The following is a 26,143-nucleotide window of genomic DNA, read 5'->3' on the forward strand; positions in this document are numbered from 1 at the left end:
TATGTATGTCACTGAGAAATCATCACAAGCCAGAGAACTTTATTAATTAAAACTTATCTTTCACTTAAGTGTTTAATTAAGTAATTTTAAAAGCCTACTTTCTGCCTCATTTCTCCCAAACTAGACTATAGAACTTGAAGACATACAGAAGGAACGGTGGCTACTCAACAAACAAGGACCCAGGGATTGGAGGCAACTGTGATTTTATAAGACTAAAATTTAACTATTAGGGAGAATTAAAACATGTTTATTTTACTTATTTTTCCCACCTGTCAATATTTAGTGTATAAGACAAGTTTGATCCATATTCAAGGTCCACAAGAATTCATTCCTTTAGCTATAAAGTATATAAATATACCCAGTGACACACATAATTTTATTACTATAGGCAACTGCATAAATAACTTACCACTGGGTCATACTCCCAGAGTTGGTTGCCTTTTAGGTGGTGGCATTTGAGCATTGTAACTGGGCCATTAAGTTTGGAAACATCCAAGCAAAGGTCATCTGTTCTAATTTCTTTGTTGGCAGTATAAGAGAAAACCTGGAAATAAAATGCACACACATAAACAGAAAAAATAAATTAGTCAGCATTTTAAATGCCCAATTACCTGTCAGGGAAAATACAAGTATTTCAACGTACATGATTTATGTACTTAAGTAATGAAGAATAAAGTGACTCAGAAAAGCTACCACTAATTTACACTGATGTTATGTTACTAATTTTCTTGCTTACAAGGTGAAGCGAAAATGACCTTGAGCTCTCTGTATACACTGAATGTATTGCCAAGGGTTGTCATCTGTTTGAATAAAAAGGGCAAAATAAATTTTGTGCTCAGCAATGTAAATACAGTTCTCACAATGGGCCTTTCACAAATGTTTCATTAAAAAAAAAAGTCACTGGATTGAAAGCTTCCTTCACCTAAAAGTCTTTATTATTTTCTCTTTAAAGGAAGGAAAATATTTCCTGAATGATGTCATGGGATAAAAAAGGCAAAGTAAAAACAAATCTGAAAATTATCCCTTTTAAGAGTTTTCTAAGATACTCACCTGATTACCCCCCATACCATGGCAATTAAAAATTCCAACTTTTTCATTCTCTTTTCTAGCCATGTTATCTAGACACTGATTTGTTTCCACATTTCGTATCTATGGGACAATGAATAATGAAAATATCAGGAGTTGGAGAAGTTAATTAGACAGACAAACACACAGATACACTAAAAACCAACCTAAACTTTTCCTGGCACTACTCTGAAATGGCCTATTGGCCTATCACTGTCTGGCTATCTAAAATTCATTTGTCTAGAAAGGTCTTACAAACTGTTTATGCAATTTCTGTGTTTATGGGGGGAAAATCCTTAAAATTTTTTTTTTCATTTTTTTCAAGTTATTCCTTTCAAATTCGTATTGACTTCAAAAAACTCTACTTTGGTTAATGATTTAAAGCAATTAACTCCCTGAGGACACTATTATCAATGAAGACAGGAACATTAATTCTGATAACTACTCTGACTTAGGAGAGACTAAGGTGACTCTAGTCAAAGAGCTTGGAATTTGTCTTTCCTGGAAGCTGAAGCGTAGTGTGGTACAAACTCTACTCTTTTACTAGACATTTGTGGATTCCGTAAAAGGAATTTTAGTCAGTCATCAGAATTAGGAGGAATATTTTAGGTAATGCTCCTGGTTATTTTGTTTCCTCTAAACTGTTGCAGTTTTAAAAGCATATGGTAAATTAACAGACATCTGAAAGTCTTCAATCTATTCCCATGTATGGTATTGTCAGCAGGTTAAGCCAGAAGAGAAACCACATCTGTCATGTAGACTTTTTTAAAAAGGTAACTAATTTTGTGTGATAGATAAAGTAGGGGTAAAGTTAAAACCACAAAAAAGCCAGTTACTTCTATAAACAAATACACAGTCTGCATATTATTCCAATATTCCCAGGCAGCCAGGAATAAAAACTAGGGTTCTGACATACAAGACTCAGGTTTAAATACAAGTTACCTAAACCTTTTGAGATCAGGAACTGGGGGGTAATGTCAGTTCTATGCTGATGTTATGTAAGGCAACGTATCCAGGCACCTAATTCAGAGTCCAGCATGAGCAGGCTCAGAGACTGTAATAATCTGCACTGTTACTTTACCACTAGTCACATCCATCTTGCTATTCCACCAAAATCTCAAACTCGGCTCATTCAAAACAGAATTTTTCTATTTTCTAATATGAACACTAAATCATCTTCACATTTTAATATGTCCCCACCTCATCCCCTCTTGAGAATTGCTACCTGAAACAAACCTCATTATCATTCCTCCAAAAATTTCCCATTTTCCTGATATTCCTATTTTTATTAATATTTCTACAACTTGTCCAATTATTCAAGCTAGAAATTTCAAAATGTTTTTTTCTCGGGGTCCAATACATCATATCAGTTTCCAGGAGTTCTTTTACCATATAATTTACATCATCATTTTTTATCCATTATTTTAACTGTGAAACCTATTACCTCATAAATAGGTTGTTTATGAGGCATATGTTTACACAATATAAATAGGTTGTGTAAAAGATTTTATGGTTAAATACCAATTTGCATAAAGCACACCTTCCTTAATCCTGATAGGTGATCAATTAATACCAGATGATGATGGCTACCTCACTTGAAAAATAATTTAATTCAGATTGGGCCAATCACAGTGACCCATGTCTATAACCCGAGCACTTTAAGAGGCCAAGACAGTAGGATCGCCTGAGACAAGGAGTTCGAGACCAGCCTGGGCAACATGGCAAGACCGTGTCTCTACGAAAAATAAAAATAAAAAAACTTAGGCACAGTGGCTCACGCCTGTAGTCCCAGTTATTTGGGAGGCTGAGGTGGGAGGATCACTTGAGCCCAAGAGTTCAATGCTGCAGTGAGCTATGACGGCCACTGCACTTCAACTTAAGTGACACAGCAAGGCCCTGTTAAAAAAAAAATAGTTCATATTGTGACAAGGTGAGTCTTTATCTCATACATTCACATAAAATAATCGTTTCCTTATACTTTTGATAAAAATTATAAACTCTCCAATTTTGTTTTCCTCTATTTCTTCCCCCAAATGCAGATGCAAAGGTTGCTAAAGAAAGATGATAAATGCCACAGGAATTATTAGATTAACACCATTATCTTCAGCTTCTCTTGCTCTCATATGGAATGGCCATTTGTTTAAATAATTGCCTTTTACCAAAATTCAAAACAAATTAAAAAATGCAATTCATGGTGGGGCTTGGTGGCTCACGCATGTAGAATCCCAGCACTTTGGGAGGCCGAAGCAGGAGGATCACTTGAGCGCAAGAGTTTGAGACCTGCCTGGCCAACATGATGAGACCCTGCCTCTGTTTTATAATTATAAATAAAATTTTTTAAAAATGAAACTCTCCTGAAATTTAATAGGCTTTCCTATCATGTTTTAAGTATCTTATAATAAATAAACTTAGCTAGTTTATTTCTGTAAGTGATCCTGCTAATAATTACAGTAAATTCATTGTGCTTCTGTGCTAGTCACTGTTGTAAGAGATTTGTACGTAACAGCTTATACCACCCTTAACAAGATTCCTACAACTAATTCCCAACATGCAAGATCTGGGCCTCTATCCCTTGGGGTTACTACTGACCATTAGATGTTCAAAGTGGAGTTTCTCCAAGGACTGGAAACCACTGCTTCCCATTAGCTGTTAGAGTGAAGAGCAACTATCGCAAGGACAAAAAAACCAAACACCGCATGTTCTCACTCATAGGTGGGAACTGAACAATGAGAACATTTGGACACAGGAAGGGGAACATCACACACTGGGGCCTGTCGCGGGGTGCGGGGAGGCGGGGGGAGGGATGGCATTAGGAGATATACCTAATGTAAATGACGAGTTAATGGGTGCAGCACACCAACATGGTACACGTATACATATGTTAACAAACCTGCACGTTGTGCACATGTACCCTAGAACTTAAAGTAAAATTAAAAATAATAATAATAATGGAAAAAAAAAAGACTAAAGAGCAACTAAACTGCATCAACATGTGGTCAGTGAGGCCCAGGTGAGGTGGATGGCGTGGTCAGAGACCCAGATTCAGGCTCGTGGTGGGGCCTGGAGGCAGTCCTCCAATGTACAGGGGAGAAACTGGAGATAACACTCCTGAAAGAGCACAGCTATGATGTTTGAGTCCCTAAGTGAATTTCACATTAGAGGACAGAGGATTCTGTTTGGCTCAACAAATATGTGGCTTCTTTGTAGCTGAAGGGACATCTGCTCTCCAGGTGGGTCCTTTTATATACCGCCTGGCTAGAAAATATAGAGTTTTCAGAGAATATTCTTCTTTTCTGTGTAGTGATACATGTGGACTACCTCATCTATGAGGCGTGTAAGATGTTTTTCTCAAGGACATGGAAAATTACGATGACTATGGGGTAAGTTTTGTCCTTTAGGATTCTAGGAGGGAGAGGACCATCTAATAGGTTTGTTTGCTGGGAGTTAAGTTTGAAGAGCCTTTGGAGAAGGGGAAAATGAGGAACAAACATTTTCTAGGGATGCTGAATAAATGCTCAAAATTGTAATTCCATAAAAGGCTATATAGCCAATTACTAGCTTTCTAATGAGACGTGGAGGGCAGAAATGGTGACAACACATACTTGTTTCAAGTTTATCTGGGATGAAAATAGGTATTTCGGTTGGTTATTCAAAATCTGACATTTGAAAAAAATTTTAAAACAGCAGAATTTGGAAAATACAGAAGGAAGAAAAAATACATTCAAGAATTGAGGACCAGCTTGTAAGGATGTTCTACACAAATGTCTTATTTGTTGGACTTCTAAAAATAGTGACAACCTTCTGATAAGGGGTATTTTGAAGTTCAATCTAAGGAACGAATGGGCCAGATTTTTTCTGGAGTCTCCCACTCTTCAGAGGATTTTATCCCATCTCTTGGTGTACACACAAGTCTACAGCTAACTGCTTAGTGGTCTTACACTACCAATTCCTTTTAGTTCACTCCTTTCAAGTCACCTCTTGACTATCTTGGAAAGAGAAAAGCAAGAAGTGAGCATTGTTTGGTAACATATTCAGTAGTCATCAGAACATCTAACGGCAACTGAGATTCTAAATTATCAGGAACCCCTAAATAAAAGGCAGATTTGATACGGGAAAAGAAGGGAGATTTTCTTGGTTGAAGTAGATACTCCTGAATATCAATATGGTCCTGATATTCTCCTTAACCAGGTAGGAAGGTATCTACTGACAGGGTGGCTTGGGAATTTGATATGGTACCTCCTTATGAATTATGATAATTCCAAATTATTTCAGAGTAGAGAGAATTAGAGGGGGCATACATTAGTTACAAGATTTGAAAACATTGGATTTGACAAGGCAAATATGGTCACCTCAACTTAGGACCTAGGAAGGAGAAATGAGTGAAATGACAGGGTAGCAGTATATGATACAAACAGATGGGTAACCTCCTGGGTCGGCTATTTTATTTTTTATCTTATCTATTTTATTTTTGAGACAGAGTCTCACTCTGTCGCCCAGGCTGCAGTGCAATGGTGCGACGTTGGCTCAGTGCAACCCCTGCCTCCCGGGTTCAAGCAATTCTCTGCCTCAGCCTCCCGAGTAGCTGGCATTACAGGCGCCTACCACCACGCCTGGCTAATTTTTTTTTTTTTTTTTTTTTTTTTTTAAAGTAGAAGCAGGATTTCACTATCTTGGCCAGGCTGGTCTTGAAATGCTGACCTCGTGATCCACCTACCTTGGCCTCCCAAAGTGCTGGGATTACAGACATGAGCCACCGACGCCTGGCCGTGTGGCTATTTTAAAACAGCAGATGTTAATGTCTCCAGCACCATCCAGTACAACTTTCTGAGATGATGAAAATGTCTATATTTGTGCTAATATGGTAGCCACTAGGCATGTGTGGATATTGAGCACTTCAAATGTGGCTATTGTGACTGAAGAACCGGGCTTTAAATTCTATTTAATTTTAATTAAATTTATTTTCATTTATTTTATATGATTTTATATTTTGAAACAGTCTCTTGCTCTGTCACCCAGGCTGGAGTGCAGTGGCACGATCTTTGCTCACTGCAACCTCCACCCCCAGGGTTCAAGCAATTCTTGTGCCTCAGCCTCCCGAGTAGCTGAGACTACAGATGTGTGCCACCACACCCAGCTAATTTTTCGTATTTTTAGTAGATATGGGGTTTCAGCATGTTGGCCAGGCTGGTCTTGAATTCCTGATCTCAAGTGATCCACCCACTTCGGCTTCCCAAAGTGCTGGCATTACAGGCGTGAGCCACCAGGCATGGCCTAATTTTAATTAAATTCAATGTAGCTGACACATTGGATGTGCAGGTCTAGATCCTGACACACAGGAGAAAATCATTCACCATTTGTGAGGAGCTACTTGTCAATGATGGGAAAAGTTGCACAACATGCTAATAAACCCCCGTTCTCACACCCTTGGCCACCCTATGAAAGTCATGTGGAAAGTGCCCAAGTTTGGTTTGTACTTTCTGAAACAGTGTAAATCCTAGGAGATTTAGTTATTTCAAGGGGAAAGATCAGTGGGTTAATGGTACTTTTCATAGGAATTGTTTATGGCTGATTAACACATTTTTCCTTGGGTGGCCAGGCATGCCACTGGGTCAAGCCAAAACAATCTAGAAACAATGTACAGACTGAGAGTATCATAAAGGGTGAGGAGCTGTTAGAAACAAACTTTTCTACTTGAATCATAGCAATATCTGACTTACAGTGTGTGAATATCCACACTTTCAAAGAGTTGTAGAGGTGAGAGTTTAGGTTTCGGGGACATGCAGATGGGGCTTCATTCCTGACTAGCTATGAGACCTTGAGCAGGTTATTTACTCTAAGATTGTGATTCCAAAAACCACAATCTGAAGAACAGCATCTTGCAAGGTGCCCCACTAAAAAGGGTGTTTTATGATCAGATATGTTTGGGAAATACCAGATAAATAAAATTTAAATAGGTTTCTTTGTTGAAGGACTTCTCAAAGCCTTTTAATATACCATGACTCTTGGTAGGAGTGGGGAATGGTGGTACAGATGGATGTAAGATGTAAAATAGTATTACCCAAACATATTTGACCTCAAAATCTACCTTCTTCTCCCCAGTACCTCGCCTTTCTAATTGAGCACCTTGGGGACATCAGACATCAATATTATTTACAACACAGAACTGAAAACACTGCTATAAGAACCCTTTCTCATTGGTAAAGCAGGGATAAATCTCTCTCTCGGGTTTGTTAAGTGCTCTAATTGAGATAACACATACAGACACATAGTAGGCACACAGTAACTGTTGGTTTTCTTTCCTTTATCCACAGACCCAGCAACTCTTCAACCCCATTTCAGAAGTGGCAACTTAGCTGTACCTGTTACTTTAAAAATACTATTTTTGACATGAGAAATGGAAAATAATTGTGAATGCACTCATTCGTAGGAAACCAGGCAAGGGTGAGAGCTTAAGCTTCTTTGTTTCTACTATTAGTCTCCTCCAGAATCAGTATCTTATCTTATTAGAGTGGACAATGTAAGAGCTTTGTTAAAGCATTTTTATCATCTAGTATTAGTGAATTTAGATTCACTTTTCCACTCTCTGCTGCAAGGGAAGTATTGGTTAGATATGAGAAAGAATACCGACATTAAGGGTTAACAGCACAGGCTCTCAAACCAGATGGTTGTGAGGTTAGCCGTGTTTTTTAAACTATTTATTTGTGTCTCAATTTACTTATCTGTGAAGTGGGAATAACAGCACAATTCTACAGTACTGTGCTTTAATATTCATAAAGCATTCAGATTTGTGCTTGACATAAAGTACATACTCAGTAAATGTTAGGATTATTAGATCTGCCTGGAAAAGCAATTGGTCAGCCCCTAAAACTGACTAAACCAGTAAAGGTCTAGATTGTTTACTTTTTGTTGTTGTTTAGAATACTCAGCTCCTGGGTTAACAGCTATCAGATACCACGATGAAACACACTTATTCAGGTTCTACAGGAACTACAAAAGTCAGAGTTAGCTGAAGCCAGAGGGTCTCAATTATATCTATTACCATAGTCATATTTACATTTTCTGACTTCCCTTTCTGCTCAAAAATCCTATGATTTCAGGTTTCCCTAGACCCTTGAAGCATGGCAAGAGATCTATAAAAGGCTAAATTACTGTTGCTAGCAAAGGAAGGCTCACATGGGTGAAGCTGTGATCAGAAGCGTAAGATCCCTGGCTGCACTATGGTGGGTACTCTCAAGAATGACCTCCAATCTAGAAATGACACTTTTAACCTGGAGGATGTGGCCTGGGATTAAGGGCGTACAAGGCTTAAGACCAGCTGCTAAGTTAATAAGGCGACAACAAGCAGGCCACAGAGGGTAAATGCTGTGACTTGCCCAGAAGCCAGCTGGCAAGAGGCAGGTAAGACGCAAGCTTGCCTTGGCAGCCATCTACCATGGAGCAGACAAGTGTTTCTTTGTCACACGCCCAAACTGTGGCCCAGCTAACAATGCCTAGGCGTTGTCCAAAATTGGGTCAGCTCAAAATAAAAACAAAAAAAACAAAAAAAAAAACAAAAAAAACCCACAACTCATTTTTGGTTCTAAAGACAAGCTGCAGAATGACTGCTAGAAATCTTTCGCTGGCGCACCACTCACCCTGGGCCGCCTTTGACCAGTACGAGGTTATAGCAAAGGAAAACACATTCCCATTAATGAGGCATCGGTGAGAATGAAGGGCTCAAGAAACTCAATGTAGTCCTCACTTGTCTGAAAACAAATTCCTTAGATCACAACGAAGTTCAGAGGTAGGGAGCTCAAGTCAATCCTGAAATGGCCTTAGTAATGGTTAAGGATAAATGCAGAAGTCTGTGCCTGCCCTGGCACTGGAAAAACACCAGGCCAGACGGCTCCACCAACTCGCCACCATCTGGCTTCCTTCGGGGATCTACTTGCTTTCCCTTATCTTATATTTCTGTTTTACATCCTTTTCTCTTTCCCCAATTCCCCTCACCAACAGCTTCCTCACTCTCAGCCCATAATCTGAGGAAACAAGCCACCAGATGAGAAGGTCCTCACACTTCCACCACAAACTGCCAGTTTCCACCTCCAAACCTACAGCTGCCCTGCACTTGTTCCCATTCCCCTATGTTCCTTCCTATGACAGGAGATGACCTCTCTTCTTCCCACCCCATACCAACACCCTCTACTTGTGTACAGATTTCACCTCCTATCCATCCAAATACACGACTCCTATAACAACAGACCCCTTCTTTCTTTCTATTCTGGTACATAAACACATAACATAAAATTTAACATCTAAACTGTTTTCAAGTGTACAGTTTAGTACTGTTAAATATACTCATGCTGTTGTGAAACGAATCTCCAGAACTTCTTCATCTTACAAATGTGAAACTCTATACCCATGAAGTAACTCTTCTTTACCCCCTTCCCGTAGCCCTGGTAACCTCCATTCTACTTTCTGTTTCTATGAGTTTGACTATTCTAGCTGCCTGAATCATACAGTATTTCTCTTTTGGTGACTGTCTCATTATGCTTAACGTAATGTCCTCAAGGTTCATCCATGTTGTAGCATGTATCAGAATTTCCTTCCTTTTTTGAGACTGAATAATATTCCATTGTATGTTCTATCAAGATTTATAGCAGTCACTCTGTAGCTTGTCTTTAGAACCAAGAATGAGGAGTTTTTTCCTTTGAACTGACCCAATTTTGGACAATGCCTAGGCATTGGTAGCTGGACCAGAATGAACAGACACGTGGGGCGCTTCCACTTCTTGGCTATTGTGAATAGTGCTGTTATAAACATATAAGTAAAAATAACTCTTCAGACCCTGCGTTCATTTCCTTTGGATACATACCCTGAGGTGGAATTGCTGGATAATATCGTAGTTCTCTTTTTTGAGCATTTTTTTGAGAAACCTCCATACTGCTTTTAAATAGCAGTTGTATCATTTTACATTCACACCAACAACGCACAAGGGTTCCAATTTTTCAGTATCCTTGCTAACATGTGTCACTGTCTGTTTTTTTTTTGATAGTGGCCATCCTAATGGGTGTTAAGTTGGCTCTTTCTTTTGCATCTTTAAATTTTCTCTTTTGGGTTGCTCATATCAGCACAGTTTTATCTTAATAAACAAATAAAAACCCCTTTAAGCCCATATTCTCTTCCAGCTACCACCCATTTCTCTTCTTTTACAACAGAATTTCTTGCAAGACTTGTAAACATTCATCTATGTTGCTTCTTCCATTCTCTCTTAAAAACACGGTTTTTAACGACATCCATGGGAAACTCAACACTGTGAGATAGGCTACTGATAACATTTCCCTAGCCAAATGCAATCACCAATTCTAAGTACTCATCTTCCTCAACTTCTCTGCAGTATTCCATACAGCTGATCACTTCCTCTTTCCTGAAACATCATCTTTCCCTTAGTCTTGGAGACACCACTCTCTAGGTTCTCCTATTTCAATGCCTACTCCTTCTCAATCTTTGTTGCTGATTCCTTCTCATTTCCATGATTTCTAAACTGTGGCGTTCCCTCTGGCATTGTCCTCGGTCTTCTCTGACATACTTAACATTTTCTCCTCCTCAGATGACCTCATACAGTTTCGTGGCTTTAAAAACCATCCTATATGCTGACAACCTTTAAGTTTACATCTCTATCACAACCTCTCCCCCAAACTGAGTATTCTTTTTTTTTTTTTTTGAGACAAAGTCTGGTTCTGTCGCCCAGGCTGGAGTGCAGTGGCGCGATCTCGGCTCACTGCAACCTCTGCCTCCCAGGTTCACACTATTCTCCTGCCTCAGCCTCAGCCTCTCGAATAGCTGCGACCCTGTAGTCCGCCACCACGCCCGGCTAATTTTTTGTATTTTTAGTAGAAACGGGGTTTCACTGTGTTCGCCAGGATGGTCTCGATCTCCTGACCTTGTGATCTGCCCGCCTCGGCCTCCCAAAGTGCTGGGATTACAGGCGTGAGCCACCGCGCTCGGCCCCAAACTGAGTATTCTTCAATGTAAAGACCAATTCATATCTTCACTTGGATCTCAAATTTAATGTGTCCCAAACTACACTGTTGATTCCCTTGAGCATCTGCTCTTCCTGTAGGCTTTCCCATCTCAGTAATGGCAGCTCTACAGTGTCTCAAGCTTGATAGAAACCTTACATAATCCTTTACTCTCTTCCTTCCAACAGTACACCAGCTCTACTCCTGTTTCCATATAGTTTTTCTCCACATAGCAGACAATGTGATCCTTTTCTAATGGAAGTTTGCTGGTATCTCTCGATGGCTTCCATTTGATTAAGAATAAAATGCAAAATGCAAACTTCTCACTATAGCCTACAAGCTTTATATGATTTGAACCTCACTATGTCTTTGACCTTACCTTCTACTACTCTCCACTTTGTTCACTTTATTCCAGACAACTGGTCTCCCTGCTGTTTCTGGAACGCACTAGTACATCGTCATCTTAGAAACCTTTAGGCTGGGCGCGGTGGCTCACGCCTGTAATCCCAACACTTTGGGAAGCTGAGGCGGGTGGATCACGAGGTCAGGAGATCGAGACCATCCTTGCTAACACAGTGAAACCCCCATCTCTACTAAAAATACAAAAAATTAGCCAGGCATGGTGGCGGGCACCTGTGGTCCTAGCTGCTCAGGAGGCTGAGGGAGGAGAATGGTATGAACCGGGAGGCGGAGCTTGCAGTGAGCCGAGACAGTGCCACTGCACTCCAGCCTGGGTGACAGAGCGAGACTCCATCTCAAAAAAATAAAAAACAAAAAACAGAAACCTTTATACTTGTTCTTTCTTGTGCCCAGAATACTCTTCCCCTAAAAATTCGTATGACCTGCTCATTCACTTTCTTCAGATCTCTGCTCAAAATCACCTTGGCAGGACTCTTTCAACTTCTTTATTCTTTCAACTTCCTTACATAAAACAGTACTACTACCCACACTCACTTGCCAGTCATTCTCTATCCCTTCTGCCCTTATTACCACCTGACATACTGTGTGCCTTTCATAATCTGTCTCACTCGTGGACTGTAAGATCAACAAGAACAGGATCTCTGCTTTACTTATTGCTGTATTCCTAGTACTTAAAATAGTACTTGTCATATACTAGCTACTCAAATATTTGTTGAATGAATGAAAGGACTGAAGAAGTGACAATCTTCTTCAGAGTGGGAGGCCACTTTTCCTGAGCTTTAATCCTGGGATAGGCCTGGTTGTGGCCCTGTCTACACATATCATCATTTGCTGCTGTGATTTATAAAAGGAAATCTTGTCCTTCTATTGATTTCTATCGCAAAAAGGTTGGATTTTTTCCCTACTTGGCTTCATGTTTTTTTCTAAAAGCCATCTTATAATTACAAGTTCACAAGGACCTGCACAGAAGTCTTTTTTTTAAAAAAATATATATGTACAAATTTTACAGATTCACAATTGCAGATGGTACAGTCTGTTTAGGAAACACATCACTACACACAGATTAGGGAAAAACAGACTCCACAGTACACAGCTTATCTCCAAATGCATCAACTCAGTGGAAATCAACTTTTAGGGAGGAGGAATGGGAAAAAGAATATTGTTTAGACTTTCCTTATTGGAAGTTTAACTTCTATTTTTTTTAGTATAAAAAAGTAAGAACATAATAACCACATAGAATATATATGTATTTCTTACCTCTCCCAATGAGAAATAGTGACGTGGAATTTGAGAATCAGGATATATATTCTCTAGGTACCAAGAAAAAGGTTTGCATTGTAGTTTGTGTCTTAGACCAACTCTTGATGATATATCTCCATAATCGACCTTTGTAACACCTGTTGAAAGAAATAATTGACTCTGAATTATTAGTGTTGTTTCAGGTAACACATGTTTATTGTTGAATCTAATAAGCCAGATGAATGAGAACAGTGGTATCAGTTGGGTGATATGTAACTATACCAAGTGAGACACCATGAATCCACCAAAAGTATAAAGCAAGGAAAAGACATTAAATGTGTTTTAATTTTTCAGAGAAAAATTACATTTATGTGAGAAAATAGACCAAGAAAATCAAGGTCTATTTTGCTCAAATATTAAACAGAGCAATTGTTTGCAGTCAGGCTTCTCTCACACAACTCACTGAATTGTGCGCTCTGCCACTTGACAGTCTTGCAGTAACTGAAAAATAAGGATGGACTAAGTAACAATGTCAGGCCGACTTATAGCTGATGGAACAACTGTTTCTACAAAACTCTGAGTAGCAAAGTTCCTGGAAAGAAGGCCCTTGTGGTGGCATGTTTTGGGCTCTCGGTGGCCTTGTGATACTTGATGAAAGCCTCCTATGACAGCATCGAGGGCCTGCTTATAGAGAATGCTTATGACCCACTGCAAAAACAGTGGTTTTGTTATGTTGAATGAAAACTCCAAGAATCAAGAAAAAGTCATGCAAGCTAGAAAAATGGCTGAAAATTTAACAAGATGAAACTTCACAGGAATAAATTAAATGTTGCGGTTAGGTTTTTAAAAAAAATAGAACATCTGTAAAATCTGGGCTAGCAACACTGACCTGGATAATTTATTACTGTTAATTATATATTATTCTAGGCATTCTGCCAAGCACTTTCTATACTGTGTGTGATTTCATTCATTCCTTACAATAACCTTATGAGGTAGGTGTTCACCTCTGCTCAAAGCTTCACTTCCACCCTTCTTACTTCTCCTCCAGGATCAGGGTCAAGAAAGGTACAGTCTGGTATTTCTAATGCAAAACAATGCTAACCTGGAGAAATTATATAGAAGAAATTCTTGAATTCATCCATCCACACTTCTGCAAGTCGTCTGTTATTTTTATTGATAATCTGCCCTGTGCCTCCTGGAAACGTATAAGGTGTAGCTTTCCGAAACACATGTCCAACATGTGAGCATGTAACAATTTCCAAAGTTCCTCCACATTGCCAAATCTGAAAACAGCAGAGATGACCATAAGATGTAGCTGAGTAATCAGGAAATGTTCACCTTAGTTTTCCCAGAGCATTTTTCTTTTCAGTTAAATAGGGGTTTGGCTTTTGTTTAAACTTAAATGGAACATATTGTAGTTACTGGTAAAAAGCTTCCAAAGTACCTCCATACTACCAAATCTGAAAATAACAGCTAAGACCATACATGACATTGATAGTTTAAAAAAAAAGTGTTGACATCTATTGGGTTCCACCATTGGAATTTCACAAAATCAGGGGCACATGGTGGGCTCTGGCTGTAGGGTTAGGTTACAAAGTCAGTGCTTCCTCAAGAGAAATATTTCTCTAATTTAGGTTCTGATCAAACCAAAAGTTGAAGACTAAAATAAAGAAAACATAGGTTACAGGCTAAATACAGAAAAGACATGAGATCTAGAGCAGTATTCTTCTAACTGCAGACCATTATTCCTAAGAGAATCATAAATTCAAATTGATGAATTGCAACCCATACTTGTTAACAAGGACATACTGTTTCACAAAATGTTTAAATTTCATGTTTTGTATGTACAGAGTATATAATGTATTAATGTGATTCATGGTTAAAAACAACCACCAAACAAAACCTGACCATGGAGTAGCCAGCCAGATTCTCATCTATTCACCCCTCTCCAAACCTGTGTCACGGCTTGTACATGAAACCGAACCTAGGAATCTAAACCAGATCCATCGTAAGTTCTTCAGTGAGAGAGTAAAAGCATGTTTTGTTGTCTTTGTTAGAACAGTAAAAACAAAAAAAGGGGTAAAAGAAAGATGATCGAGTATGTGCTTACATCCTTAATTTAATGAAATCCTTCTGTTCCTTTCAAAATATATTCCCCCAAACAAGTTAAAACTCTCATAACTCTTTACAATTAAAATAACATTTTGGAAAGTTCTGATTTTGTTAAATATTCAGTGTTCCTACCTTCAAGTTTTCCCAGGATCATAAAGTGTTAGAGCTGGATAGGATCTCCAAGATGATCTAGAGTCCAACCCTCTCTTTGACAAGAAGGCAAAGCGATTCACTGGGAACAAAGTGAGCTCACTGGTTCAGATTACAGTACACGTCAGTGTGACTTCCACGATAATAAGTTATGTGTCTAAAGTTGGTTATTGTAAAAAATATGCAATGCCATTTAAATGATATGTTGATTCTAGTGAACATGAAATGCAAAGACTTTATATGTAGACTGGGTTAAATCAATTTAGAGTCATTTTAGAATTCTTTTGCGTTTTTCTTTTTATTGAAAAATATAAAGCTGGTAAAGTGACTAGGTTTTATATAAAAAAGTTTTCACACTAAAATAAAAAGCATATTACAAAATGTGAAATTTATGTTTTTGAGAGTAAAGTACCAAAGTAGCATATTCAAACTACATATTAGTTTTTAGAGCTTAAATTACTTCCTTGAAAATAAAAATTAAAAACAACTAGGGAATCTTGTGTAAGTTTTATAGCTGGACTTCAAAGGTAACTAAATTATTTGCTTCAGTAGTTTATAATGAACCTTTAATATCAGTCTTTTTTATGGACCGAAGGTTCTGAAGTTACATTAAACTTGTATTAAATTCAATTTTTATTTTTTATGTAGAGATACACGAATAATCAAAGCACATCTATATTTGAGGCTAAATAAAAGATTAATTTTTTTGAAGGGAACTTACCCTAAAGGAAATTTCAAGGTTTTCTCCTCCCCAAATATCCATTCCAGCATCATATGTTCCAATTTCCTGAAAGTAATCTCTGTCTATTGAAAAAAGGCCTCCTGCCATGGTAGGTGTTCTGAAATTCAATAACACTATACCATTAGCAATTTAAAATTTACAATCAGCTTTTGTTTTTAAAAGCAGTTTCATAACTATTTATAACTACTGAGTAAGTACTTATTCTCATACTCTTCATAAACTTTCATAGGCCTTAGGGGTTTTCTGTGTTTTATGCTGTTATTTGGTCTTCAGACATGACCCATACCGTGGTCATGCTGACTGCTAGACTTGCTGTGTCATGCTTCTGCCCAGACATCCCTCTCTGTCACAGTTCTAAGAGTACTTTCTATCTTTCTTGGCTTGGTCCTCAGGTCCTAACTGAGTTTAGATCTCAAACTCCTTAAATTAAAGTTATTCCTCACAATCCTCTCCACCTGACTGTGCACCCATTCCATGGATCCTAGTAACTTCAAGGCAGTTGACTGTATTAACCAAGCAGATTCAGGTTAGAGTTACCATGCCACATTCTAAAGGGTGGCAAATATTTTAAACACATAAGATAAACAGGATGGAAACAACGAGGTCTTTTCCCAATACCCATAAGAAATCTTTAAGGACAGAGACAAAATATAGAATAAAATCAATATGTTCCTTCCTGACTGTATGGTATATTTTCTGCAAAAGAGGAGCCTAATTCATCAAAATGGGCTCAGGTAGGCAAAAAAGAGTGGGGATGTGAAATTAAGCAGAAAAATGATTAAGAAATGAAGGAAGATTTAAATAAATGAATATCAGCCCATTTGATTTTTATAAAGAACAAGTATGGAGAAAAAGTGAACTCCAACCAGGAGAAAAAATAATTAAGTTACAAGGACCGAAGATACCACGAAAACTGTATTTTAAGATGAACCCTAAAATGTACTCATTGCCTTTCCAGAGGAAACAGCTGTTTCAAAAAAAGGTTTGGACTTATTTTGATTTTAGAAGAAAAAAAGAATGAGAAAAGGGTTTAAAAGAAACAGCCCAAAATTCAGAATTATCATTTAATACAGGGGTTTCTTGACCTGAGTTTTTTGTGTGCTAAATCTTCTGTATGTACATGTGCATTTTTCTCCATCAGAGAAGACCCATAGCTTTTACCAGATTTTCAAAAAAGTTTGTCATCTTTGAAATGTTTAGGAACCCCTGATTTAGATAGTGAATTGCACTAACAGCTAAAGAGAAGAAAAGTCCCTTGCACTACTAAGAACTCAGGCTAAGGAAAATAGCACACAGTCAGTGGAAAATCTCTTCAGTGTTGCCAGAACTGGACTTGAATTCAAGGGAAGGCAGATGCAGGAGGCCCAAAAACAGAAGACAGCTGAAGCCTGGTTCTGAAGGAACTCTTAATACAGAAGTAGCAGGTTGATATAATTGGGATAAATTTTAGGATGGCTCAGAAGAGCTCAAAGGTCTCAATTTCATGTTCTAAAAAGAGCATGAGGATTTTTATTCCATCCTGAAAAAAAAAAATCTATATATGACCAAGTAGAGAAAAAAAAATCAGAAAATAAATGGATTAATGAATTTTTTTATACTTTGTGTCAATTCTAGCTATTTTTATGTTTGATACAAGCTTTTCTAACTTTACCAGTCAATAACTCATCCAGATGGTACAAGTCTGAATTTAAAATCGCACATTTTAATGCAAGGACCCAGTTTTAGGTAATAGTTTCACATACTGACACAATTAATTAAGCTAAGTAGTATTATCCTTAATAACTGAATTAAAGAATAGATGTGACTTACACATTTGCAGAATGTTCATAAAGGAATGAAAAAACAATGCATGTCATCATTTCTCATGTGCACTAGATTTACAGAATAAGTAAAAATGTCTAATTTTATTAGAGGAGAAATCCTTCTTTATAACACTCCCATATGTGAAAGATGGCCCTTAACTACCGTAAGGTATACGAATGCTTCATGTTTCTCAAAATACACTGATCCATTTGATATGATTCCCAGAGCTCCACAACCTTCTGCCAATGACACTTTAGGGAAAATATTTGACAAATTAATTACCTGACAGGAAGAGTCCGATCACCTTTCCTTCTGTCCATTTCTCTTTGGGGAACAGGATACCAGCGAAAATTGAGCTTCCAGTTGAACCCACCATAGGTCATATCAGAGCCTGCCATGTACTCAAAAGTATCATCACTGATCACATCGATGATAGGACACACCACTGTTCTCCTGATGTCATAAAAGCAAGTTTAAAAATCCTTCAAAACATTCCTGTTTAATGTCAACTATAGAACAACTGTATAGTGTTTTTACTTTTTTCCCTCCTTGTGACAGGGTATCACTCTGTCACCCAGGCTGGAATGCAGTAGTGCAATCAGGGCCCACTGCAGCCTCGACCTCCTCAAATGATCTTCCCACCTCAGCTTCCTGAGTAGCTGGGACCTCAGGTACATAACACCACACTCAACTAATTAAAAGAATTTTTTTTTTTTGGTAGAGATGAGGTCTCCCTATGTTGCCCAGGCTGGTCTTTAACTCCTGGGCTCAAGGGGTCCTCCTACTTCAGCCTCTCAAAAGTACTGGGATTACAAGCATGAACCACTGCACCTGGGCCTAAGAGTTTTTAAAATAAAAATACATTCTATAATGTTACAGGCAATGGTGAAAACTTTCATGCTCAATCTCACATCAAACTAGCATCATAATTATTTACTGGTTGATAATCCCTCCCCTTTTCATTCATACTCCTATATTGTCTTAAAAAGAAGCATATTTTTGTTTTTTATATTTAAGTCTTTAATCCTCAAGGGACTGATTTTAACTATGATATACAGCAAATATCCAACTTCATTTATTTCTTCTATGGATAACCAATTGTTCCACCACTATTTATGTAATGGTCCCTTTTTCTTCTGCCACAGCTATGAGTGCCTGTTCTGTCATAAATGAAGATTACATACAAAAATGAGCGGGTTTCTAGACCCTACCCTGTTTCACTAGTCTCTTTGTGAATTCCTGCATCAATATACCACTGCTGTAATTAACACAGCTTTAAAATAAGTCTTGATGCATAGTAGGGTAAGCCCCCTTAGATCTGATTCTTCTTCAGAAGCATCCCAACTATTTTTTTTCTTTTTACAGTTCCATATTAATGCTAGAATCAGCCTGTACAGTCTCTCAAACAAAATTCTGTGGAGATTTCAACTGGAAATGCACTGAATTTATATATGAATTTGGGTAGAACTGATACTCTTATGATATTGACTTTCCTATCCATGAACATCACCTCTCTCTCAAGATTTTTTTGTGAATTTCAGTCAATCTTGGTAAACATATTCCTACGTGTAGTCTATTGCTATTACGAATGGTATCTTTTCTTTTTACATTATATTTTCTAAGTATTCCTTGTTGGTGTGAAATAAACTTTTCTTTGTTTGGAGATGGAGTCTCACTCCTGTTGCCCAGGCTAGAGGGCAGTGGTGCAATCCTGGCTCACTGCAGCCTTGACTTCCTGAGTTCAAGTGATCCTCCCGCCTCAGCCTCCCAAGCAGTTGGGATTATAGGCATGAGCCACCATGAATGGCTAATTTTTTGTATTTTTAGTAGAGATGGGGTTTCGCCATGTTGGCCAGGCTGGTCTCAAACTCCTGGGTTCAAATGATCTGCCCACCTTGGTCTCCCAAAGAGCTGGGATTACAGGCGTGAGCCACTGCACCAGCCTGAACTTTTCTATAGTAATCTCATGTTTGGCAACATTGCTAAATTCTTATTGTTTCTATTATTTTATGTACAGATTCGTTTTCTTCACAAACACATATACAATTGACAACAATGCTTTTCCTTTTTCCAATAAATAAATGTTCTTTATTTATTGTAGTACAGCAAAACCTATGAAAGACTTCTAATAATACCTGAAGTCTTGAAGTGATTGAGGGCATTAACATCTTGTTCCACATCTTTTTAAAAAATGCTTTCAACATTTCTCCATTAACATGATTTCTGCTTGCAAAGGCTTTTTTTTTTTTTTTAAGCTGTCCTTTCTTGGATTAAACTTCCACTGTGTAATAGTTTGCTAAGTATTTTCTAATAATAAATTCATGTTAAATTTCAGTGAACCCTTTTTCAGTATCTATAGGAGTGATCAGAGGTGTTTAATAAGTTTGTAATCACAGTTTTAAAAATACATTAACGGGATGTATTAAATGAATTAGTTTTGTAATATCATGCTAAACCAAGCAGGCATGATATCATGATATGTTTTTTACATATGTGTGTGTGTGTGTGTGTGTGTGTGTGTGTGTGTATTGCTGGTTCAGTTTGCTGGTATTGTGAGATTTTTGCACTAGCATTCATGAACAGGTTTGCTCTGTAATTTTCCTTGTAGTATTTTCTGGTTTTCATATCACAGTTATACCAGCCTCATAAAAAGAGTTTTGTTCATTCCTTTTCTATATTGTTTACAAATTCTTAGGGAAGATTTGTTTCCCCTCTGCCACTGCATACCAAGGTTGAGACAGCAAGTTTTCTCTGATGTGGTGGGATTTATTTTTCATTCTTGCCTTATACTAAGATATAGATTTCAAAATCCCAGCTTTATACAGGTGTTTGCTATTAACCTTCTCACCTGAGGCAGCTCCTAGGTTTTGTCTCCTATCCTTCCATCTTTTTGTCTCTCAAGGCAGAAGCTTAGTGTCCCCAAAGTTCAGCAGAAACCCTACCAGTGAAAGCTGGCTTTAGTGTTTGGACTGCACATTTGCTCTCACTTCTTTTCAAGATCTGCAAATTTCTTACTTTTGTGCCAACTCAATGATGCATTTAAAATTTGTTTGGCCTTTTATCCAGCTTTTTCAGTTGGAAAAGTTATTCTGAATATCAAGTCCACCATACAGCCCAAACGGGAAGTCACTGTGGTTGCTATTTCAGCTGATTCCCTTCCATACTTCTGTCATCACCTCACCTTGCTTTCTCTCTATGGGTTATGTATTATCTTCAGGCAAGCAAATATTCCCTAAAACAGTCATCTATTATTTAAAGAAAAGAATTTACAGGGATATGTTATTCTTTTGATTCTTCAGGGAATTTTTTTTTTTTCTAAAGCTGCTCTACTTTCCCATTGATTGGCCCAATGCTGAGTTTTCCTATGTATTCATCTTTGAATGGGAAAAAAAAGTAGATCCAGCATTTGCTATCAAATAGAATAGATGCTGTGGCTTTAGCTCCCACCGTGCTCCACTTGATTAGTAAAAGTTCACTCCACTAAAATCTAAACTTAAAGGTTAACAAGGATAGTCTCTACCTCAAATTACAATGACAAGCAGAAATTCAACCAACATAGATGTAGCAGACTGAAGTCAAGTTCTCTCCTGATGCACAAGAACTAAGCCAGAAATAAGGAGTTATTTGAAAAATGTGTAACATGAAAAACTATAACCATAGGTGTTCATTACACCACTGTTCTTCCTGTGTTATCCAAGATTATGGTGCTTTCCATATAAAATTAAGCATTTCAGGACACAATGTGCTTCTCTCCATTCTCTTCTACTTCTTGCTGCACTACAAGTTGAGAGGATCTGCCTGCTCCAGTGTTAGCTTTAGAGAGCAAGGACAAGTGAAGGGTTTTATGCTGTCTTCCCCGAGTTCACCATCTATCTGTTCTGCTCCAGCTTGGTGAACAGAGCATATAGTATACATTCCAACGACATGCTTCCTAATCACTCCCTATTAGCACGACAGTTTGCAAACATTCATGCCAGGCTTCAGAATGTGGTCTTCTAGATATTTTCTTTAGAGTCCTTTACACAGATATTTTAAAGCAAACTTGGGAGGAAATTACTTTTATATTTATTTAAAAACATAGAATTTGGCAATTAACCAGATAGTTTAGGACAAATGTACTAAAAACAAACTTACAGACACCAGAAAATTACCTGTCATGTTTGATCCTGGCCAAGAGAGGCTCCAGCCATCCCACTGTACACTCACAATGGGCATCCAGGAAGGTGATCACTTGGCCTTTAGACACAGCAGCTCCTTTTAATCTAGCTCTAATCAATCCAGAACGTTGTTCCATTCGAATTACATGAACTGGTACTTTTAGTTTTTTCACATAACTCTCTAAAGGCCTTTTCAAAAAGTCTGGAAAATGAACAAAACAAAACATGAAAACAGGTGTGGCCTGGCACTATTCAGATTAAGTAATTTTGATTTGGAATATTTATTCAACATACCCTTACTGAACACTCTCAGTAAGGCTCCCTGACTCACAAACCCATTTTGCTAAAGGAAGCCTTTATATTCCCCGAGAGAATGGACTAGAGCTGCCTCTATTTTATTACATGCAGAATTAGGAGAGTGCCTTTGGGCTCAGACTTAACCAAGGATAGGAATGCTCCTATGTTTCACTAAGTAACTCTGTCAGACTCAGTTCTTTTTCTAATCATGCTTAAGGATCAGCAATACAAAGAAAGCATTAAATCCAGACCTCAACAGAGAGAAGACACAGAATATGTAATATGTAGAGTTCGGAAAATTGAGAAAGCGGAAACAAACTGTCTTGTTGATTACCACAGTCTTTGACGACACTTTTTTTTTTTTTTTTTTTTTAAATCAGGAGGCAGAAAGTGAGGTAACGCTTGGAAAAGAAATGCTGGACTGTTAACTGCAATGCCAAATAGAGATCTTTAAACCGACAGTTAGGTGTTAAGAAAAGAAGTTTAAAAAGGAAAGGGCAATTGAAGAAGATAAGAGAAAAAGGGGGCAAAAGGGGAAAGGGAGAGTATGTGGGTGTATGAAATCAATAGCTATCCTGGAGAGTTCAGATAAGAGGTTATGCTCCTCAGGACACAGGCAAGCATATAGGATAAGGCAAACCTTTCCTCCAAAGTTCACAACTGACTTTAAAAAGCAGAAAAGGTGCAACTTCCTCAAAGCAAAGAGAAAATATTGTTCAGATCAGGTAGGTTTACAGAATTTATGCTAGAGAAGCTATTGGTGGTAATATGGCCAAATGCCTTTCCAACTAGTCACCATACAGTAAGTATGAGGATAATCTCTCCAGGGAAGAAAATATTTGAGATGAAACTACTGGGACCCCTAGAGAGATTATCCTTACATCTATTAATTAAATACTAAAAGTAGAGATCCAAAAGGCTTCCTGCATAGTGAGGTGGAAAAGACAAATGGGAGTAAAATGATTCTTGCCTGTTTGACTCAACAAGACAAAATGACTCAATGATGAAACAATCAGGGATATAAAAGCTGTAAAAGAGAAAGGCCTGTGTGTCCCACTACACCAAAACACTGATCTTTACCATTTCTGCTAATATATTTTCTAATATTTGAGCTAAAAAGTTATCTGAAAGATATCACTGTGATTTTATGAACCAAGTCTTAGGGTCAGAAGGATCTAACTTGATTCTGAGTAAAAAGGTAAGGGTAGTGCCAATCCCAGAGAAGAGCAACATTTTGTAGTACCTATTAACATTTTGTGTCTGTTTAGCACAATGTTAACATATGTAATGCTAGTCTCATTATATACTTTATCTCATTTAATGCTCACAACGACCCTATGAGGTTAAGTGTTATTATGAATACTTTAGAAATGAAAATCTAAGGCTCAGCATATTACATGAATTTGATTAAGGTGATACAGCTTGTTAAGGGATGGATCCAAGATTCAAACCCAGGTCAGGCTGACTTTAAAGCCCATCTTTTTATCTACAACAGGAGAATCCTAGAAGGGAACTCTATAGAGAGAACAATTCAGGTCTGTGGAAGCACCTGATCAAGCGCAAATTTAAAATACTTTGTATCCAGAATTTGATAGAATTTCATGCAGTAGAGGATAAGATATAATCTAGTACCTTAGATCAATCAAGACTGGGTGTGTCATAAACAATGTGTCTCCCAACAAGTTTTTCCAAAAATATTAGTTTAAAATGTTTCTTCAGAACTAAAGCAATCTAGTCCCCAAGTCCCACATGTCTTTGAAAGCTATACTATCTTGTTTATGAACAAAATTTAAAAAAAGATGCATGATTCTGTGGTCTGGTAACTCATAAAATTTGCTCTTCCACAAATTTTCTTGGCATCTTTGTTTGACATTTTTGTGGCTTTCACACAATAACATTAGGATATAGGTGTCTTCTTTTCAGTCAATATAGAATTATGGACTCAGGGCTGGGTGGGGAATTAGGAACTATCCAAGTCTCATTTTATAAAAATGAAGCCATGAGTTAAGAGATTATAGTTAGAAGCTACTATTACATCAAAAACAAGGGAGAATCTTCTTATTAGGACATCTTTATAACTATTGGCCTATAAATGGATCCCTATGCATTTCTCAGGGTATGAGATTGTCAGAGAGTGTGAACATCAGGGAAAAATTTCACTGTTCACAGCAATGTCTGAGAAATATTAGCCAAAACTCTAAAGAGTAGTAGGGAAGAATAAGGAAATCAGAGTCTAATAAATCTGATGCCTAACCTCTACTAAATATAAACCTCTGCTTTTTGTATAAAATGAAAAAATAATAGTCTTCTCAGATTAGAAACATTACATAAATTCTAAGTCTTAAGATAACTTTCTGAGATGAAAATTACATAACTTCTGAAATAAACTAGGGATTCGTCCAAATTCTTACTTTATTACAGATCCTGTAACAGTAAAGTTGCACCAGAAGCAATCAGAAGTGAGGTACACAACAGTTAAGAGGTCAGGCTCTGGATTTATACAAGGCTTGGATACTCATCTACCATGCTAAGCCTTATTTTCCTCATCAATAAAACAAATAATTACAGCACCTACTTCATACTTCTTTAATAGAGTTACTCAGCAGGTTAACCTGAAATCAAGTATTCAGAGGCCATGGGCACACTATCTATGCTATACAACCCAATTAGGAAGTTTGCACAGAAAAGAAGTAAATGTGAAGATTAAATGTACCAGCGTACATTATTCTTTCACCCATTCATTATATAATTCTAGACTGTTGTTATGTATAGGCACTGTGGGAAGTGAGGTGATAATGGTGAGCCAACAGACCTGACAAAGTATACAGTCTACTGGGGGAAGATACCTATTAAACAGACAAATAAATAATTCAAACCCTGGTTAGAGCTGCAGAGGAGTAGAGTGTTATGAGATGTTTTCAGAGAGACATGACAGGTCTGGAGAGGTCAAGAAAGGCCTCTCTAAATATATCACATCTGAGCTGAACTCTGATGCATGGATGATTCAATGTTGACAATGCTGGGGAGATAGATGGTGGAGACGAATGTTCCCTACAGAACAATGTTCCAGGGAGAGGGAACAGAATCAGTACAAGCGAAGGCCCTGAGATAGGAAGAAGGATGATACTCTTTAACAAACTGAAAGAAGAAAACTGGACAGTGGGAATAAGTATGGGAATGGTTCAAAGTGTGACTGGAGTTGCCAGGTGTGGCCAGGTCATACAGGCCTTAGTGGAGGGGTTTAAATCATGGAAGCGAAATGATCAGATTTGCATGCTTTAAAAAAGCTCACTCTGGAGGCACCATGATGAACATCTAGATGGGAGGGGGTAAGAGTATATGGGGACATTAGTTTGACTTGTTAGCCTATTTCCACATCCGGGTGAGAAATGATGGTGCCTTGGATGTGTCTCATGAATAGGAAAAAAAAGCAGATTTAAAGAGTTACATAAAAGCAAAGAGCTTGCTCTGGTTTCTGGGTCTAACAATTACGACTTAAACAATGGAGCCAAAGAAAAACACATTAGATGATTCTCAACCTGGAAAGCAAGACTGCAAATTATAACCACAAAAACAAAGATCTAGTGTCTCCCAGATATCAGAAATGGTAACCTGGATATTTGAGGCTTCCAAGGCAGGAAGATAAAGGAGAAACACACCCCTCAGCAGGGACTCTGGAGCGGCACTCCAGGACCCCGCCTAGAGACTAAGCCTCAGGTGGAGCAGTGAGGTAGACACCTGCTCACACCAGTTTCCTCTCACAGATGTACACAGACTGGGGTGTTAGGTGAGGTCTGCATGAGGGGAAGGAAAGACAGAACTGGTATAGGTGAGTTTCTCTGTCACTTGTTGTGGGACTCTGTACCTTTTAAATTAGGTCATATCCTATAAAAATTTATTATTCTACACAGCCTTCTTGGGCATTCACAGAACAAGAGAAAAACAAATGAGGAAATGAAAAAATAATCCATTTTATCTCAGGTTAAGTATCTCTTCTGGAAGAATATATTTAATCCAGCAAATATTAACATATAAGTAAACCAAGCACAAGTCATTTGCAGGATAAATGTTTGTATATATTCCTCCTTAACTTAGGTTAATTTTCTTACAGAGGGATTAACTCCTAGCAAATAGATTATCCACATGAGGTTTATACT

The 26,143-nt window shown here is 37.9% G+C and overlaps 1 protein-coding gene across 2 annotated transcripts in view; it reads right to left on the minus strand.

Annotated features, from left to right (window-relative positions):
• Nucleotides 1-26,143, minus strand: part of GALNT1 (polypeptide N-acetylgalactosaminyltransferase 1) — an 80,713-nt gene that overhangs the window by 7,237 nt on the left and 47,333 nt on the right. For both annotated transcript variants that reach the window (XM_050767258.1, XM_050767259.1), the window contains 7 exons: nucleotides 21,684-21,891; nucleotides 17,815-17,985; nucleotides 15,709-15,826; nucleotides 13,828-14,008; nucleotides 12,744-12,883; nucleotides 1,051-1,149; nucleotides 410-544 (listed from right to left, as the gene is read on the minus strand). In XM_050767258.1, coding sequence (XP_050623215.1) covers nucleotides 410-544; nucleotides 1,051-1,149; nucleotides 12,744-12,883; nucleotides 13,828-14,008; nucleotides 15,709-15,826; nucleotides 17,815-17,985; nucleotides 21,684-21,891 — 1,052 coding nt within the window. The remainder of the gene's footprint in view (nucleotides 1-409; nucleotides 545-1,050; nucleotides 1,150-12,743; nucleotides 12,884-13,827; nucleotides 14,009-15,708; nucleotides 15,827-17,814; nucleotides 17,986-21,683; nucleotides 21,892-26,143) is intronic.

Source organism: Macaca thibetana, chromosome 18 (genome assembly GCF_024542745.1).
Source record: "Macaca thibetana thibetana isolate TM-01 chromosome 18, ASM2454274v1, whole genome shotgun sequence".
Classification (NCBI taxonomy): domain Eukaryota; kingdom Metazoa; phylum Chordata; class Mammalia; order Primates; family Cercopithecidae; genus Macaca; species Macaca thibetana.